The sequence below is a fragment of the Cryptomeria japonica genome, chromosome 4 (genome assembly GCF_030272615.1).
Source record: "Cryptomeria japonica chromosome 4, Sugi_1.0, whole genome shotgun sequence".
NCBI lineage: Eukaryota > Viridiplantae > Streptophyta > Pinopsida > Cupressales > Cupressaceae > Cryptomeria > Cryptomeria japonica.
In genome coordinates, this window is record NC_081408.1 from 253,239,695 (window position 1) to 253,259,821 (window position 20,127).

Below are 20,127 nucleotides of genomic sequence, written 5' to 3' on the forward strand. Positions count from 1 at the left end.
ATTGGGAAACGTGCAAGATGGCGTCATTGACCAACTTGATGTTCGAAGGCAATCAACGATTTAATGGCAATAATTTTAACACTTGGAAGCAGCGCATGTTGACTATTTTTGAATATCACCGCCTTGATGATCTGGTTTTGGGAAAAGAATCTCGTCCTTTTGCAGCCAGATTAGATCAAAACAAATTTGATAATCTCAATCGCGAAGCCGTCATGCTTCTTAAGCTCTCCATTACAGATGACTAGTTACCTCAGATTCCTTCTGGCAAATCGGCATCACAAATCTGGACGCATATGAAGGAATTGCATGAGACATCCGACAAAAGCCGAGCATTCTTCTTAAAAAACCAGTTGTTCTCCATCATGATGGATGAACGCATGTCCTTACAGGAGCATCTCACAAAGATTAAGGACATTCGAGATTAGCTCAAAGCTATTGGTTGGAAAATGGAGGAAGAGGATATGGTTCACCTGATTGGAGGGATGATGCAGATTCTGAATTTGTTGATGCACTACCTGAATTTCCTCCAGATGATGCTAATCTTCCACCTATACCTGTTCCACCTCCAGTTCGAGTTATTCCTCTTGCATCTGATGTTGGTACCTCTACTCTCCGGCCTAAGTGGTGTGCTAAGACCATCAATGATCTTCGTCTTGATGAGCTCATTGAGGGTAGATCTTCCAGAAATAAGGGCAAGCATCAAAATATAGTTAACTTTGCTCTCATGGCCAACATTCATAGTATTTATGAGCCTCAGACCTATATAGAGGTAAAAGGGATTCCAGAGTGGGAACAGGCAATGGACGCAAAATACCAGAGCCTTCTGAAGAACAACACCTGGGTTCTCTCTGATCTTCCTCTAGGGAAGAAGCCCATTAGCTGCAAATGGGTGTATAAGGTCAAGTATCGTGCATATGCTACTTTGGATAAATATAAGGCCAGATTAGTTGCTTGAGGAGTCACACAGCGGGAGGGCATTGATTATGAGGAGACCTTTGCTCCTATTGCCAAGATGAGTACCATTCGTCTTCTTCTCGCTATTGCAGCTCAGTTTGGATGGAAAGTCCATCAAATGGGTTTTTAGATTGCCTTCCTCAACCGAGAGTTGCAAGAAGAAGTCTACATAGCGCAGCCTCCTGGTTTCAAGGTTGCCGACAAAGAACATCAAGTATGTAGACTCAAGAAAGCACTCTATGGACTCAAATAGGCTCCTCGAGCGTGGTACATTAAGATTGATCAGTACTTGGTTGCTCATGGTTTTCAGCGTTGCCCTTCTGTTAGTAATCTGTATATCAAACACTTTGGGGATCATATTCTCTTTCTTGTTGTCTATGTGGATGACTTGATCATTACTAGCAGTTCTGCACATTTGATTGCTGAAATCAAACAAGACTTGTGCAAGGCATTTGATATGACAGATTTGGGTTTTCTCCATTATTGTTTAGGTGTTGAGGTTTGTTGGCAGACTGATGGTAGCATTTTTATTTCTTAGTCTAAGTATGCCAGGAACTTGCTTGATAGGTTTCGAATGTAGGATTGTAAACTTGCTTCCACACCTATGGAGACAAGATTGAAGTTGTCAGCCAAGTCTGATTCTCCTCCTGTAGATGAAACACAATTCAGGCAACTAGTGGGTAGTCTCATCTATCTTACTGCTATTAGACATGATCTCAATTTTGCAGTGAGCTACATTTCACGCTTCATGATAGCCCCCAAGGCTGATCATTGGGTAGCAGCGAAGCGTGTGCTGCGTTATGTGAAGGGCACTTTTGATTATGGACTTCTTTACACTAGGAGCCATGATCCTAGACTCAGTAGGTTCACAAATTGAAATTGGGCAAGTTCGGTTGATGACATGAAATCAACATCTAGATATGTGTTCAGTTTGGGATCTGGTGCAGTCACATGGACTAGTAAAAAGCAGCAGGTAGTGGCTCTCTCCTCGACAGAAGCAGAGTATCGAGGAGCAGTTAAGGCAGCATGTGAGGCAGTTTGGCTTCACCGGAAGCTTGCGGATATGCAGATATCTCAAGCAGGTTTGACTCCGTGCTCAAACTTGCCAAGAATCCCGTCTTCCATGAAAGAACCAAGCATGTGGAAACTCACTGTCATTTTATTCGAAAACTTGTTGAAGATGGCTCAGTTCAGTTGCTGTATGCTCCAACAACGGAGCAGATAGCAGATGTTCTCACCAAGTCACTCTGTCCAGATAAGTTTGCTAAATTCAGGGGGCAACTTGGTGTTGTTGACAGATTGACCATTAAGGGAGGGTATTAGAATAGTATTCTTTATTGTTTATTAATGGTCAATTATGTGAAATAATGTAAATATTGTAACTTTTAGATTCTTTCTATTTACAATTGTTTCTTATTTAGAAACATCGTTCTCTTGTACATTATTTAATGATCGTTTGATCATTTTGTAAATAATCAATCTAATTTTTACCAATTACTTAGCGTAATAGTAACCATTTAATGGACATACCTAATCAGATTGAAAACTATCATAAGACTTTAAGAATAACTTGCTATTATCTACAAATATCTTCAATCATGAATTCTATCAACACTTTTATTTAATCCTTACATTATCCTTTATGTTTATAAGCTAACTACTTTTCTAATTTTCATTCTCTTATGTTTTTAAAGAGATTTCTAATTAATAAATTATAAATTATAAATTCTATTCTAATAAGTTGTTTATCACTATATGATATGATATTATAGGAGATATTCAAAATAAACGATTTATCTTTCTTCAATATAAATTATTGAAAGAACACCAAACTTATGAGACATTTCAAGCAATTAAATACCCAAACAAAAACACCATAAAAGCATTACAAATCAATTGGATCTGTGTCCAATGGAAACATCACAGCTCAAGAAATTAATATTACCGATAAGCTTATCAAAGGTCTTTGCAGTAATAAAGAAAAGGGAACTATCTTTGTATGCTACATTACCACAACAAATGACCAAAAATGGAATATTTAGGAGCTTCCATATTTTATGAGTATTGCTATATTATATAACTTCTTCTATCTTAATTAGGAGGTGAAGATACCATTTAAGTTTTATTTTCTAACACTATAACAAGAAGGTATAAATATTGTGCTTATAAACAAGTAACCAATTTATTGTTCCTAAATACTTTCCTTTCCTTGTCAGAAATATTCACCATTTTCATCGTGAATGGCGAATTGAAAATGTAGTATGGATAATAGCAGCATTAATTGTTTGGGGAATTTATTGGCAAAACAAAAGCATAAGATTTTTTGAAAAAATCGGGAAAAAATCGAATTTACAAAAATGTAAAAAATTGCAGAAAAACAATCAAAAACTGTTTTTTTTTAAATATTCAAGGGCATTTCCATAGCATAGAGATATTGTAAGCAAATAAAATAGACTTCAACACATGAATTATAGTAAATAGATTTTTCGTTTTTTATATTCATATCATTGATTACATTGCATAAAACATACCGCAACATAAATAATAAGTAGATGGTGACAATTTTCAAAATGTCAATTACAATATAGTTTGTGACTTGTTACAAAGTCAACCATAACTAAGTACAAAATTTCAAAAAATCAAATGTAGCCAATGAGATGCTAGAGGGCAGGAGGCCCTAATGATGAAGCTCCTAGGTGAGAGCCTGTCGTAGCTCATTCAATTTCACGAGTATCCAAGCTCGCCATCCCAAAGATATCCCAATCATCAGGCTCAAGAATATCATAATCAACAACAATCCACTTAGACTTTGGATTGATCTCGTTGAGGTCAATTGGCTCGTCTTCCTTAGTAGTTCTTGTTTTTGCCCATGTAGAAATTATTCTTTGCCTTACAAGTGGAAACCAAGGAATACAATTTCAATTGACTGCAAGTATATTAAAATTCTTACCTTGAGCTTTCTTTAGCTTCAAGCGGAGGTTGTGGTGAACAAACATTGAGTCGTTCATCTATTGTTGTGTTAGGCAGTTGCGTTTCTTGGAATGTATGTGTTCATAAACACTCCAATTACACTCACAAGCGGATGAGCTACATGGTGGGGTCAAAATGCGCATTACCATCCACCTAAGCTTTTTGCAATCATGACCAAAATAAGCTCACCATTGAGCTGAAAAACACATTATATGGAGATGATATTTTAAGAATATCTTAAAATCTTAACAAATTTAATGACCATGTTGACAAAATAAAGAGGTTGTCAAAATTTATTAGGTTCTACCTGGTTGGAAGGTTATTTTGCCTTATACGGCAGCCCTAGAAGAGATAAAACCCATTGCTTGCTCGTACTTTTGCATCTTTGACATAGCAACATTAAATTGATCCTTGTTTGGAAACATTTGTCCATGCACTCGAAGAAGCCTTGTGTGATCTCAGCATCAATATCTATGAATGGAGTCTTGTAGAACAACAATGGATTGAGAAAGCATCCCGCAACATGGAGAGAAGAGTGCATTTGTCCATCCCATCTCCTATCAATTATGTTCCACAATGGCATATACCTATCCCTGTTATTTGCTAGCCTAGTCCTCATCACCTCCTTGGTCCTATCCATGGCCTCATACAAATATCCCATGGGGGTTTTTTCCCCATTCACTAGTCTCAAAACTTTTACTAGAGGCTCTGAAATTTCTACAATTTCTTCAATCAAATCTCAAAAATTGGTAGAATACATGTACTCTGCCATTGTCATGCCATTTGTTTGATTTGTGAAGCTAGAGTCCATCCGCTCAGCTGAAACAAACATTCACCTCAAATTAATGTTTTGTTGATATAAAGTCTGTAGTGGAAGGAAGTGTGTTGCAAATCTTGTCACCCTTGGGTGAACTAGCTCCTTGCTCTTCGTGAAAGAGCGCATTATAGACAAAACCCTGTTGTGATTATAGATAAATTTGGTAACCATGCAAGCCTTCTGCAGTACCTCCTTAACCCATTCAATTTTTCCAATGTCCTCTAGGGTTAGGTCAAGGCTATGTGCTGCACATGTGGTAAAAAACATAGAGGGGTATTTATTTGTCACGAGTCTCCCAACAACAACACAAGTAGCAACATTGTTTGTGATAAATTGAACCACATTTTGTGGCCCTACATCCATGACTACCAAGTCATACATCTCAAACAATGCAATTACAAATTTGATTATATCTAATGCATCCACAATTTTCAAAAAAATAGTGCCAATATCACAAGAGACAAGGAAGTTAATGAGGGTCCGGTTCCTTTTATCTGTCCATCCATCTGACATAATGCTGTAACCACTAGCAGCCCAAATTGATGCTCTTTAACAACATATTCAACATTTCATACCGTGTCTTTGAGCATGCTAACCCTCAATGTCTCATAAGATGGGGCTTGAAACCTAGGACTTGCACTTGCGATAGCATCTACCATATCTTTCCAGTATGGATATTTGGCAATGTGGAATGGCAAGCTAGAGGAGTGCCAAAATTTGCAATTGCCTTCTTTGCTTGTTCATGGACATTTTTCCTCCATTTGGTACTCTCTAGAATGGTCTGTGATTCTGGTGTATTGCAAGGTGGGAAGAAATCATTAATGTTACCTCCACTTGTGTTTGGTCCACGTGCTCCCTAAATCCCCCTGTTCATCATCCTTCTCACCCAAATGATTCTTCCTAAGATCTGCAGAACTAGAACCTATTTCAACCCCAATTCTTGCCTTTTTGGCCTTACTCCCAGCAATCCCATCAAGAGCTTGTTTTGCCTAATACGTGACATCTGCAAGGCATTTTGTGCAAATGTCGGTGTTATTTTCTCGTTCTTTTGCCAAATGCCATTTGAAACGATAAATTCCACCTCTAATATCACCTAGACACCAGTTGCATTTAACCTTCGTGCTACAGACAATCTGTGCACATTGTGTCCACACAAAGTCTTTTGAATGTGGCATTGTGATCAAGAATCAAATCTGCAAAAAGCATTTTAATGCAGTATTTCGTGGCTCCTCAACAAGTTAGATAAATGATTTCAAATGGGGCACTCTTCACCTCACAAAGTTCTTTTATTGATTGGTTATCACTTGCCAATGCATTTCTTCCCTTGTAATGTTCTATTTCTAAACTTTGTTCATTTATATGCTACATGTCAATATCCTATTGCATCATTATTGCAATGTTCTATTTCTAAAGTTTGTTGATTTCTATGGTACATGTCAATATCCTATTGCAATGTTCATTTTCTAATCTTTGTTCATTTCTATGCGACATGCCAATATCCTATTGCATCATTATTGCCTTTCATTTCTAAACTTTGTTATTGGTTTTCAGTCATAATTTTGGTCTTTTAAAAAAATTGAATATGTGGTGAACACCTATGACCTATTGAACACCCAAACAAAAATACAGCAGCAAGCTTGAATGTCATTATCTCACCAATTTGAAAAATGGACAGATGCCAAAAAAAAATGTAGGTGCACAACTATGTTCACAACCAATCCCACAAATTGTAACTATAAGGCTTCATAACATCCATCTATTTACCTACACTGTAAGAATGCAAATGAAATGAAAAAACAAGAACATATAAATGCAAGTATAAAATAAGAAATCAATTCTCTCATAGATTTATAAATCAAAGACGTATAATGGGTGCTCCCCCACTGAAATACTCCACTCAAATTTGGCTCATGACTTGGGCTCATGACTTGGCTTAACTGAACCAAACTCTAATTCTGAAATATAATGGGTGTTCCATTGATTGTGATGCTAGAGATTTGCTTGATAAAGGATTTCTGAAATATTATGCACAGTCAAGCTGTATTGCAGCATGATCAATGATCAATGCATATGGTCAGAATTTATTTAAGTACATATTTATGTTCTCTGTTTATTAGCAGAAGTGTGCTATTCTGGAATCGCTTTGTATCGGTCATTATCGGTCTCTAACGTCACAAATCTCCTATGTTTCACTCTGAAACAGATTTCTGAATGTCCTCTGTTATTTCTCGATTGTGATGGATGTAAAGAAAAATACCCAGTTTAGTTCTATTAAAATTGATCTTAAATTTAATTGAATATATAAATTAACCTCAAAATAAATTAAAATCATCTCCTCAATCCTGAACACTAAATTGAAATCTCTTTTACACCCAACTACCAACCAAAAAAATCATTCAGAGTATCTGAAGTTCTGAACCATGGACTTAGTACATAAAATGTTTGATAGCATGCCAAATAGGGATGTTACTTTCATGGAATGCCATGATTGCATGGTTTGCAGAATTGAATTTGTTGACAGTATTTTGGGAAGTTTCAAGAATATTCAATTGACAGAATAATGCCAAATCCATAACCTACAAAATCACCCTCAATGTTTTTGCACTTAAATATAAGCCTTGAAACTACGTTTGAAAGTTCCATGGAAGTATATGAAAAGACAGTTCTTTGAGCTAATGAGAAACGAAAGTAGGAGACCAAATTAAATTTGATTCTTACTTTAGAGTCTTAGAAGAAAACCTTCAGGAGTGTTGAGAGAACGGCTGGACGAAAACCTGGTTCTTCCAAGAGGTGGATTCGCGACGGAGTTCACAGCTGGACAAATTTGTAGTAATAAGGTATTTGCTGGTCTGAAGTATTTTATATCTAATGTTGGAAAATAAAGATTATTTATAGAGTCCGATATGATAGAAGGATTATATAGATAATATTCGTTGGAAGGAGTCTTTGCCGTGGATTTGATATAAATAATAATCGCGGCTATCAAATATTGGTAGATAGTAGTATAGACCTGGGTTCTGAATAGTATTTGTGTGGGCTGATTCATATTTGAGTGACTTGTAAAGTTGGCGATTTAATTGAGGGTTGAATTTCCAATTAATGTTTTGACTGCTCCTCTTGTATTGAGCGATATATATTATTTGAGAGCTTCTCAGTGGAGGAAGATTAATAAATCGAAGGCTAAAGTTGGGTGTTTGATATTTCCAATTGTTCGGCCCCTAAACACGGATATTTTCTTCTGGGTGTTCAACGCCTTCCAAGTCTTCTGTAGCTTCTTTGTATATTAAATACGCACCATTCAGGAACTATCGAAGACCAGTGTGAGCCTCGGCAGGTGTCAGAAGTTTGGAAGGGAAACTGGGGATAGTGAATCGATGTGTGTGGAGTGAATATGAAATGATTTGAAAGGCATTCCTGGAGATAATATCTATAGACCCAGACCGTGTGAATGAGTTGTGTCCTGCGACTTCCAACGTAGGCTCTACATTGTTATATCAGCTCACTGTCTGAACTGTAACAGCTGAGATAGCCCATTCAGGTGTTTATCAATATGATTTTGAGCTTTATAGCAGTGAGATAAGCAAAGTGTAATCAGTTCACTGATAATATTGAGAAGGGATGGGCAACATTTTGATAATGAATTAACAAGATTTTCCTTCTAATGCTCAGGAAGATATTTGTAGTTCAATCATTTATGGTATCTGGAATTATGTATTGAGCAGTTACAGTATAGCTAATTTTCTAAGAGAGGTGCATTCTGGAAGTTGTTTCAACTTTTCTTTAATTTGTTATGTGCTGGCAGTGCATTGTGATGTTTGGTATCTTTCAGTTGGCACAGAGGAGGTTTGGATCATGCAAGCAAAGCGAAAATGGTAGAACAAATTGCCCGAACAAAGGAGACGTTTATAATATTCCCCAAGAGAAACGGTTTAAAGAAAGAAGACCTTTGTATTTCTAAATTAAAAAAGAGGCGCCTATATTGGGCAACACTAAAAGAAAACTGTAGCAGGCATGAGAATCAGGCGCAGAACCATGTTGGACAACAACAGTGGAATGTGAAAGATTACAAACATCTAATACTGCAACCTATAGTGAGTTTACCCATGTCTTAAGGGAGCAATTCAAATGTTGACAAAATGCCTCAAGTAATGTTTGGTTGGTGGAAACAAGGCATAAAGGAATGCAGATTTTGTGTTGGTAGACATGAATACAAAAAGTGGAAGCACAAAAGTCATCTCTTGGAATGGCTGACCTTGAACCTATATCGATCTATTTCTAGAAGAGATATTTAAAGAGGAAACAATAATGTTGGCTATCCAACAAGATTCTTGACCAAAAACTATAAATCTTATGAATGAAAGTATCACACCAATGCTGGATATGAGTATAAGATTGTAGGGTACTTACCTCATTCACGAGATTTCCATCTTAGATGCAATTGAGGGCCAATCCTTTCTTCTATCTTCTTTTCTACTCAGCTCAAATGGGTATCTGGTTCTAATTGGAAATTCAAAACATTTGAGCTATTCACCGATCTTTTCTCCTCCTTCCTTTGTGTTACTAAGCTAGATCTGTAGAAATAAGGCGTCCTAAAGCTATATGAGTGGTTTGAAGATATCTTCATCTCCATAATGCCAATGTCTTTAGTGAAAGCCAAATACATGTAGCTAAATTTGTAAGCACAGGAATGAGTCGACGGCCTTCCAGATTTGATAGGTTTTTCTCAGATATAAACATGCATGCAACTTCTTCTTGGCAGCGAAATGAATGATTCCTCCTCAGCACCTTGCTCCTATCTTTCTCTTCAAAAAACATTGAGCTATCTTTAGTTTTTCCAAGTAATTCTTCCCCTTATTTTCCATCACCGCCGACTATTTTTAGCTTCCCATGCATAATGATGTGCCATTAAGATTCTTTTTTAACTCCCATCAATTGTGAAACAATTTATTGCTTTTCATGCAGACTCAAAAAGTGTTCTTTATTTGGTATTCTTTTCTACAGCTATTTATGCATGTGGTTCCAAGACTTCATAGATGAAGTTCTATTTATATTATTATTATAAAGATTTCTTACTCATGATAAATAACAATCCTGTTATTTATAATTTGACATTGAAATTAATTGAATAACTATAAATTAACTTAAGTATAACAGTTATGGTTATGGCAATATGGCTCTTAAAAAATATCATTGTCACCATCCATATTAGATGATGTAGGTTCTAGTAAATTTGAAGAACCACAAATAGTGCCATTGACACTAGCACTGACACTTTCATGCTCGCTAGCAAGCTTGTCTTCAACATCAAGTGCAACAAGGGAGGAAGTGGAAACATCCAAGTCAATTTGCTCTTGTTCGATACCTTACTTTCTTGTGTCTTCATCCTTGTAGCCACTTTGTTTATGTAAAAGAAGGCACAAGTTTGAATGTACATACACTAAGGGTTTTGTCATTTTTGTGTACTTGATTGCGCTATAGTGAATAGATGGAGGATTTTGTGCTCCAATTCCTCTCAAATGCAAATGAACTAGCAACCTATTAAGACAAAAATTAGAGAGTTGAAAGTTATAAAATTAAGAAAATTAGATTATAAAATATAAATGAAACTTAAAAGATATATATTTTTTAATTAGATTAATTGGAATGATGTCGTCTCTGCGGTACTCTATTGGGGCAAGGGCTTTCTTTGGCTAGTATGGTAGAAGATCTCTTGAGGATCAAACATCTTGGTGGTGGTGTCAAGATTCAAATTCTTTTGCCTAGTGTGCTCGGCCTTTCTTTGGGCCGAGCAAGAGGACTTATGCAGCTATCATGCGGGCTTCCACCTTGTCGCCTATGTAGATAGGTTCGGAAGATAGGGTTTTAAATGTTGACAATGGACGACGACTCTTTGTTGGTTGCTTCGCTTGGTGACGACTTCATAATAGTGTTGAGGATTATGCATAGGATGAACAACCTTTCTTTGGGTTGGTTGGGAGGACAATAATGGCATATATGGTGCGGAATAGAGACCCCCTTGTGTTGGATTTTGAGCTCCTTTAGGTGATTTAGCCATTTCAATCTGCCAAGATCCCTCTATCAATAGTTTTTGAAGAGGAAATAATGTGCGAGGTTGCTGAAAATGAAGCCTTATTCACTAAACTGGGTCTGATTGGTAGATTTAGAGGATTTTGGCTGAGTCTCTTTGAGATACATTAATGGATTTCAAACATGTTGTGCTCCACTTCGGATGGCAACATTCAAATTTATCCTTGTGCGTGAGGGTTTTTTGTGGTGGCCTTTAACAGCATTTGGGATTGCCACACAATTGTCTTTGACTAACAATGGAATTGCGAACATCGACTTATGCTGAAACTCTAGCACCCTTCCTTTGATGTAGCTTCTGAATCATTCTCTGCTACTCCAATTTGGGTAAGACTCAAATCTTCCACTGTAGTTTTTGTTTGACTCTTGCTTTGAAGCTGTTGGTAACTTGTTGGGAAAATTTTTGGGGGTTGATGAGGGCTCATCAAATTATTTGCATCCCACATACGCTTACTGTTGGCAACAACAATGAAGGAAAACTGAGAGGGGGGGGGTGAATCGGTTTTCTTCAGATAAAACAATTTAAGCACAAATTTAGATCTGATCAACTACAGTAAGAAAGCACAATAACAACACACATAACACCAAGATTTTGACGTGGAAAACCCGGTTAAGGGAAAAACCACGGTGGGAACCAACCCACGATAAGATGATACTTTGCAGTAGTATGTGTAAATATTACAATGGGGAATGCACATGCACTTAGGCACACTACGTAGAGCTCACTGCTCAAAATATGATAACCCAGAAGGCTATAACCCTCAGGGAAGGTTCACTACCTTACAATAACATTCGGACTACAATCCGGTTTAGATGAACTGAAAGAATAGCATCTCCAAATGCTTGATGACAGTTTTGGTTAGGCTCATTTGTTTGCCCGTCTACAATCTCTGCTCAACACTTCAGACCGAAAGATGATTCGCTTATTCGCACATACACCACTCTCTGATAATGCAGACACAACCACCATCTACCCCCAATCTCTAAATTACATGAATACAACACCTATTTATACAAATCATCAACCTTGACTACAAGGTTGGCTCAACCCTTAACACCTAATTACAAAATTACATCACACGATACATAAATCAACCACTGGACCAATACAATGCCATAGACGACATAGCATGGACCCAAATCAAATCCTCGAACACCAACACCACCAAAAATCTTGCCAAGATCAACTATGACACGCTATACCACCGAAAATGTTGCATAACACGAAGAACATCACCGGACCCATAAGATCTTCAATAACGCGCACAATGATCAATGTGGACCACCAAAACAAATAGGACACGATTAGGAAACACCAACAAGTACATTAGAATCATTCACAATAGCTGCACCAATACCACTTAATCAAATCTCCATTGATCAACACATTGATACTCAAAAACACCTAACAGCAGCAACTGGGACTAGAAAGATAACTTGAGGAGCACCAAATCACAAACCATCTGAATTGAAGATACACACAAACATCCCAAACACTCCCAAATCCGCAACCAAGGATATAGTCATACTGGAGCACAATGGATCAACTGCCAACTTAACTCTTTGCAATCACCGGAATACCAAAACACAAGAATATGTTGACATCAATGACAACAACATATCCTGGCAGCAACAATATCATCTTGTGGATATCTCCCTCAAGACTACATATTGCTATGGATACAATTGCAAAATAAACCCCTTGCAACAATGAAATTTAGCCAACTATTCTATGGATACAATTAAAAAATAACCTTATGAAAGGACAGACATATGCATCCACCTATTGTGGGCATGGTTAATGAAGGAAATTCATTCGATAAAATTGTATAACTATAGACAATACAAAGGAAGAATATCTTTCAATATGAAAAGCTACAATAATGGATTGAGCACACCATCTCAACAATCTCCTTCCAGATTTCAATATGCTCTAATAAGCACAAACAAATCCAATATAAATCTTTGACAAAAAATATTTTCTTCAGAAAGAGGGGAGAGAGGTTTTTCCTTCCAAATCAAATTGAAGAAGTGATTCTAAAATCCTTTCCTTTTTGCTTTGTTCATAATCCCTTAAACCCTTTTTGTACTTATTCCATCCTTTCACATTTGGACAAGCTATTTCAAAAAGTGATAATTGCCAAGATATTTTTAAAAGATATTTTCACTCAAATAATTTCACATAGTTGTTTTCTAAGTAGATATTTCCTTTTAATGAACAATGGATGTCCTAAATTAAATGTATTTGCTCCTTTCCAAATAATTGACTAAAACCTTTTCACTAAAGAATTTAAATAGGTTATGCACAAGTATTTTCATTCCAACTAACGTGATACACCATTTCAATATTTCAATAAAACTATTTTAAATCTCTTTTCAACTTGTAACATTAGAATTGCATAATACCTTTTTACCTTAGCATAATACTAATAAGTTTGTTTCAACTAAAAGAATATTAAATATTTTGTACACTTAAACAACCATTCTGAAAACCAACTTAAATGCAATTGCAATCAAGAGTGAAATAAACACACACATTGAAACTACTCACTTCATGGGTTAATTCACAACACAGATTATAGAATTGTCATCGATTGGGATCCAGGTTATATAGGGATTCACAATACTTGTCTTGCAGCTTGAATAGAGTGAGATCGAGTTTAAGTAAGCATGTTTTACCCAAGATGACCATCTCCGATTAACCATTGTTGGGGAAATCTGTACCTGCACACATGGGTGAAACATCAGGTGTACTTGCACAGTTGCACCATACAAAGATAATTGAAGGATAGCATGAAGCAATAATAAGCCACATTGCTGAACTAGATACCATAAATCAATATCAATATATGATAAGAAAAACCAGTGAAACTGAAATACAACCACAAATTCAAACAGATAGTTATAACACATGCATCTCATAATACACTATCAAACATCTGAATAGTAATATAGAACGCTATATATAATAATAAATTATAAAACATATAAATCACAACATAAGCTTAAAAAATGTACAACCGAGTGCCTTGATGGAAATATGAAACATCATTGGAAGATGTGGTAATTGTACTGCAACAAAACAAGTAGCAAGCTAAGGCACATACACCTAGGGGCCTTATAGGCTGGGTTGCAAATTTAGTCTGGACAATACATTGAGGGATGGTCCACCTGCACTAGATCATACACTAAATCATAATCATCTAATCCCTCTCAACTCGAGCCTGGTCGCTAGACCCAAAGCTAGGGCCCGAAACTTCTGAACCGCAAAGCATTGTGGGCTTAATCACTATGTCAAAGAGGCACATCTTTAAAGGGACATGTTGGAAATGTACCTCAAAGCATTGGCTCTCTAGAACAAAGATTGAGGCAAATTCCTTGCAAAAGCAAGATTAAGAGGTATGCCACAAAGAAAGAAACAAGCTTGTGAATTGAACTCCCAAATAAGAAGAAAAGTGATTTCCACGGGCCTTCTTTTTAGAAGAAATGAAACCTTGATAAAACATGCTTGGTGTTGAAGACCATAACTTTAGTTTCCCTAAGTCTGACCACAAGCTAGTGAAGGTCAAAAAACTCAGAAATCGCATCAAGTTGTTTCGTAAGCTGTCAGGGGATAGAGAGGAGGACCACATTATCAACAAGGAGTAATATAGCTGGTGAAGTAGGCCACCATTGTTTGCATGACGTTGTCAAGAAAGTCCTTAAGTTCATCAATGTAGATATTGAGAGGGTTGACGAAAGAGGGAAGCTTGGCTTGCTCCAATAATACATTTGAGTCTTGATAAAGTTAGAGAAGCCACAAGGAGTCAAGAATTGTCCAACAATTGTTCAATAAAGTCTCATGATGGTAGTAATGAGAGACCTGAAAATGTTTGGCAACTTTTGGAAGAGTAGATGCCTTGTGACATAGTCAAAGGCCTATTTAAAGTTCATAGAACAATAAAAGGCTTTAGAAGATTGATGGTGAGCCTCCTCAATGAAGATGACCAACGACTTAGCTCCCAAATTCTTCTTCAGCACCTTGGAATGTAGCTTATCTATTATTGTGGCATAGAGTTTTGCAAATGTATGAGTAGTGGAGGTCTTGTAATTACTGTGTGTTGATCAACAATCTCTCAATACTTGTTCTGTAATGCCATTTCCAATGGTCGTTTGACATCATATCAAATTTGTAATCTACATTGAAACTGTTATTGAGAATAGATAGGTGCCTTGAGACTGATATCTCTTGGCATCTTTTAGATAGATGTATTTAAGATATCTATGCTAGTGTTTATGGTGGGGGAAGCTGTTTGCTGTTTGTTTTCTGATTTCATTTATAACACCTGCTACAAGTTTTCACTTATTATAAATGTACTTTTTAATCCTTCTCTGTTTTATATGCCTTAGGAAAATTATAAATTTTTTTAATTTGTGAGGGAATTTTATGCAGATTCCAACAAAGGGGAAAGGAGTACAAGCAGACAGAGTCAAATGCTATGAACCCGCTACAATGAAATATCTTGGATATTTTCCGGCATTGACCTCAGATGAGGTTGTACAATTCCTTCTATATTCTTTTTCGTTGTCTTTGTATTTTGTTTATTTTTAGACATTACAGAATATTACTTTCCATATGAAAAGTTGTATTGAAACCTTGACATCTTTCACAGTTAACATGACTTGTAACTTTTAAGTTGCATGCTTTGCAAAAGGGATAAGGGATCAAATCCCTGTTCTTTGGAGGAGGCATCCACAAAATATTTGATATCCAATGACTGTAATTCATACTAAAGAAATAGTCATTCTTGACCAGACTTCTTATGAGGAGCCCCTTTGATTCTATTATATATACCTGAGATTATATATGATAGAATGAAACTCACTAAAGTTATCTGATGCCCAGGATGGTGGCCAGAGGATAAACCCACTTTGCAGACTAAATGTCTATGATGGAAGGATATTTAGTAAATGATAGAAGTTGATAACTATATCAGGGTGCTGAAAGCTAGGAGAAAGATGAATATTGGAACAGTTATACATTGCAATGGGAGCTATAATAGGCAAAGTTTTATTATGCAATACTTATGTACAGGATCTGAGAAGTTGGATGTATGAATGCCTAAGCTGTCCTTCTGTTCTACCACTTACTGTCTGCTGTTGAAAGAATGATAGTATAGACTAATACACATGTAGCGGGGTGATGAGCTATTTGGCAGCTACACTAATATCATATCCTATAGGATATTATAAATGGGTTTATAGTAGAGTCAAAGAAAACAAGCGACATGTCAAAAACATGTTAAATGTGAGAGTTCGATAATTAAATGGGTTTTTCTGTCAAGAACTGAGGTGTTATTTGGTGATATAAACATATCCAGTTTTGCTTCTGATGATGATGCTATCTTATTTTTAATTTTCATCTGATTACTTTTCCTTGGATGGCTGTAACATGAGCTCAGGTCAGGGGACATGTCAGGCAAGCAAGAGAGGCTCAAAAGGTGTGGGCAAAAAGTAGTTTCAAGCAACGAAGACAGTTGCTGCGCATCTTTCTGAGATATATTATTGAACACCAAGAACTTATTTGCGAGTAAGCTTTCTAATTTATTGTGAGGCATGCTATTATAAATTTTGGGCTTGTGTAAATATCTCAATGCAATTAGAAAATTTTAAATATTTATTTAGATGTAGGTTTGTTGTAAAGATTTTTGACAATTGTGAAGCTCTGTGATATTCTTTGTTTTATTATTGTTCAGAAGCATTTATTATCTGTAAAATGAATGCAGTCTGTGGCAAAATAATGCAAAAAAATGTATATTTTACCAATCAATACTTAAAATTAGATTATGAGAAAATTATCTTACCAGTGTGAGGTTGCAACTTCCTCCCAGATTTTACAGCTGGTCGTTAACATTTGTAAAAGCTACGTTATACTCATTTTTACTTCCAGAGATGCGTAGTGGAAACTCATTTCTGATTTAGAGAACAGTCAGTTTAGATCACCACCTTCTATACTTATTTACAAGTGCAGTTAAAGGTCAGTCATTTAGTTGAGAATTAGCTTCCCAATTTGTGGTATTGCAAGGGGTATGGTTCTCTACATGCTCGAGTGCCAATCACCCGCACTATCTGTGATGGGGAGAGTAAGACCCCATAACTACTAACATAGTAGAGGAATGTTTCCATGTTTTGTCTGTCCATCCCCTTCCGAAATATCTTCAATGCCATAGCTATGGTTGATTGTTTCTTTTTGTCTGCTTTAGTTTCAAAGATGCCAGCAATGAGTCCTTTCTTCGGCAGGATGGTAATCCGGGACATTGTTTTTGTTGCTCGTGGCCTTAGTTTTCGGATCAAAATGTGTGAGGTGATTGTTGATGTGTTTTTTATGACACCTCAACCATAGAATAAAATACTAAGTATTCTATCCTCTCTTGAACAAGGAAACTTTATATGCTAAACAATGCGATCAAGTAAGGTTACCCCAAGGTTTCTTTAGTCAGGTCTTGACAATGCAATTGGATAGACTTAGTTGAAATGATGTGATATTGCTGGTATCACAAAGGGACTTACTCAATTGTTCTATGCCTGATCAATTTTTTCAAAAGGAAAACTCTAGCAATTCTAAGCTCTAGGACTTGGATGACTTATGATTTTGCTATAATGTTCTTGAAACTAATCCTAACAAAGACTTTGAAATAAAATGCAAAAGAAATGAGGGTTTAGAAATCTAAGCTATTCCTAACAATGCAAGAGATTATTATTGACTTAGTGAAACCAAATCATACTTTGCTTTGTGATGGGGTAACAACTACACAAAGATGACTGCAATCTTTAAGGCTTATCAATGATTTTCAAATCACTTATGCACATCAACAATATGAACAATGAGCATAAAGCAATCAAAGTTGAGTTCTGAAATAAGTTGAGACTAACCATGCATTGCAATTTGTTATCAACAAACCACAAATGGTATGAACATAAGAAGTGTCACCATACATCAACAATAATGTGTTCCATTCAACTAAAGAACTCCATTAAAACTGATCTTAAAATTAATTTGAGAAATAGGAAACCATGCTAACATTCAAAACAACACATAGGCTCACCAAGCTTCAATGAGTTTGCATTTATTTTGGCAGTATCTTAGCAACAATTCCACAGAAGTCCCCTTTTTTACAAATGAAATGGGCAAGATTTATATAGAGCTCACAATTACAACCAAGGGCCCAGATTGGTTTTGAAATCAATGGCCAAGATTAAGACAACAAAACCCTAAAGGAAGGTAGTTACAACCACCACCCCACCAACTGAGCTAACCAATGAGATAAAAGATATTCTTGAGAACACAAATTACGAGGAAGAAGAGCAAATAAGAAAATCCCATGCTGACTAGGATTACAACAAACTATCATCTAGGATGGTGTGCCCTTTATCAATTTCCTTGATAGCAAATTCGATGAACTTGGACATGATAATTTCAAGCACATCCATTGGTGCACTTGGCATGTTCTGCACTTCATACTCACTGATTGCCAAGTCAGCAATACATGTGGCAAGAGTCTTTTCCCACTCGGATCCCAATTCTTGGATGCCATTCATGAAAATCAGAAGTGAAGCAACATTCTCCATATGATCCTTTGAAATAGAAGTGGTAGGCTTGAAATAGATACTTTGCAATTTCTCCTTTAGGTCATTTGCTTTCATGTTTCCTTCATCACTCATTTCTTGATCAAACATTGCTGCCACTGCAACAAGAATTCTATCTTGAATATCCTTGATCATCTTCTTTATTTTAATGCAATCATTCTCTACCCTTTCAAGGATATCCTTTTGCATAATTAAAGCACAATACCAACTGTGCAAATCACATGCTTGGTTCACCTCCATCACATTTCCATCAACTAAAGTCTATTTAGGAATGTTCATTAATACATGTAGACGTGGAATAATCTTCTCCTTGACAACATGGAATTCTTGACATAAGGCAATAATGGCTTCAATTCTATCCAAGAGAGAGACAACTCTCCCATACACCTGAAGTAATTCCTCCGTGAATCCATTCGCTCTATCCGAAACACTTCCAACCCATCCTTTTGCTGTTTGAGCTGTTGACCTCGTTCCCTCCAAGTCATCAATTGATTCTTTTGGAAGTGATGTAGGAGGCACAAAGGTTCCTTCAGCTTGCTTGACAAGATTCATCAAATGTTTTATGTAGTTCCTCAATTGCCTGTTTTCTGTCTTCAATTGATTCTTCCTTTTTTCCTCCTTTTTAACCCTTTCCGTAATAGTCATTACTGAACTTTGCAATTCCTCAATTTCTTGTTCCTTTGTTGTTGGCCCTGTTGTGACCTAATCACACATCACCCCATCCCAGATAGGGACCCCCCTAGCTTTTAGGCCCTTTTGGACATTTGGCCTTGGTTTTGTGTGTGTTGGTAGCAGTCTCTTCAATCTATCCGCTTTGCGGATGTTCGAAGGTCAGTTAGAGTTAGTTTGCTTCTCTGTCGAGCGATTTCTATGAAGTCTAGGGCCTGTTTTGCCCTTTTCTAGGGTTTTGCCTTTTGTCCTAGATTTTAGGGGTTCCTGTTAGGGTTTAGGGAAAACTAAGCATACGACTGGAATCCGGACCCTTCGAGGGACCTCCCAGTGAAATTTGAGCCCAAACGGAGCAACTTTCTATTTTTAGAAAATCCCTATTTTTTAGAGATTTTTTCGAGTCCGGAATGTCGCCATTTTGCCAAAAATCAAACTTACTATTTTTAGTACTTTCTATTTTTTAGTAAGTTTCTATTTATAGTAAGTCATTATTGCACCCTGTTCGGGGATCTAATGTTGACACCTGGAAAGTTTCTATTTTTGGAAAGTCAGTACTGGCAAGGTCAGTCAGACGAGGCGACAAGGAACCGGCGTTCGTAGACATTTCTAATTCCGGAAAGTCAGACAGCAGACAAAGATAGCCAGAAATAGGGTCAAGTGCTGGAAATCCATGCCTAAAATGGAAAGCTTAGGAAAACACTTCAAAAGCACAGGAGGTCTAAATATTCTAAGTCTGAAAAATAAAAAATGCATTCACAGGAGGAAAATTCCATGTATCCATGGACATGTTGAAAATGCGCCCAAGTCTAGGCTGGGGCGCCAAAACCAAAAATGCATTCACAAGTGGAAAATTCCACCAATCCATGGACAAGGCTAAAATGCGCCCAAGACTGGGCTGGGGCGTTGAATTCACAGGAGGAAAATCCATAAATCCTTGGTGCGGTGAAAATTTCACCCAAGCTAAAAATTGAAAATTTCACCTAAGGCATGGAATCCAAGAAGCCAGG

At 36.7% G+C, this 20,127-nt stretch overlaps 1 protein-coding gene across 1 annotated transcript in view; it reads left to right on the forward strand.

Moving 5' to 3' along the window:
- The window catches only part of LOC131065547 (aldehyde dehydrogenase 22A1), a 148,603-nt gene that overhangs the window by 9,090 nt on the left and 119,386 nt on the right, over nucleotides 1-20,127 (forward strand). Inside the window, exons 3-4 of the mRNA XM_058000081.2 lie at nucleotides 15,258-15,359; nucleotides 16,267-16,394. Of these exons, the coding sequence (XP_057856064.2) occupies nucleotides 15,258-15,359; nucleotides 16,267-16,394 (230 nt within the window). The remainder of the gene's footprint in view (nucleotides 1-15,257; nucleotides 15,360-16,266; nucleotides 16,395-20,127) is intronic.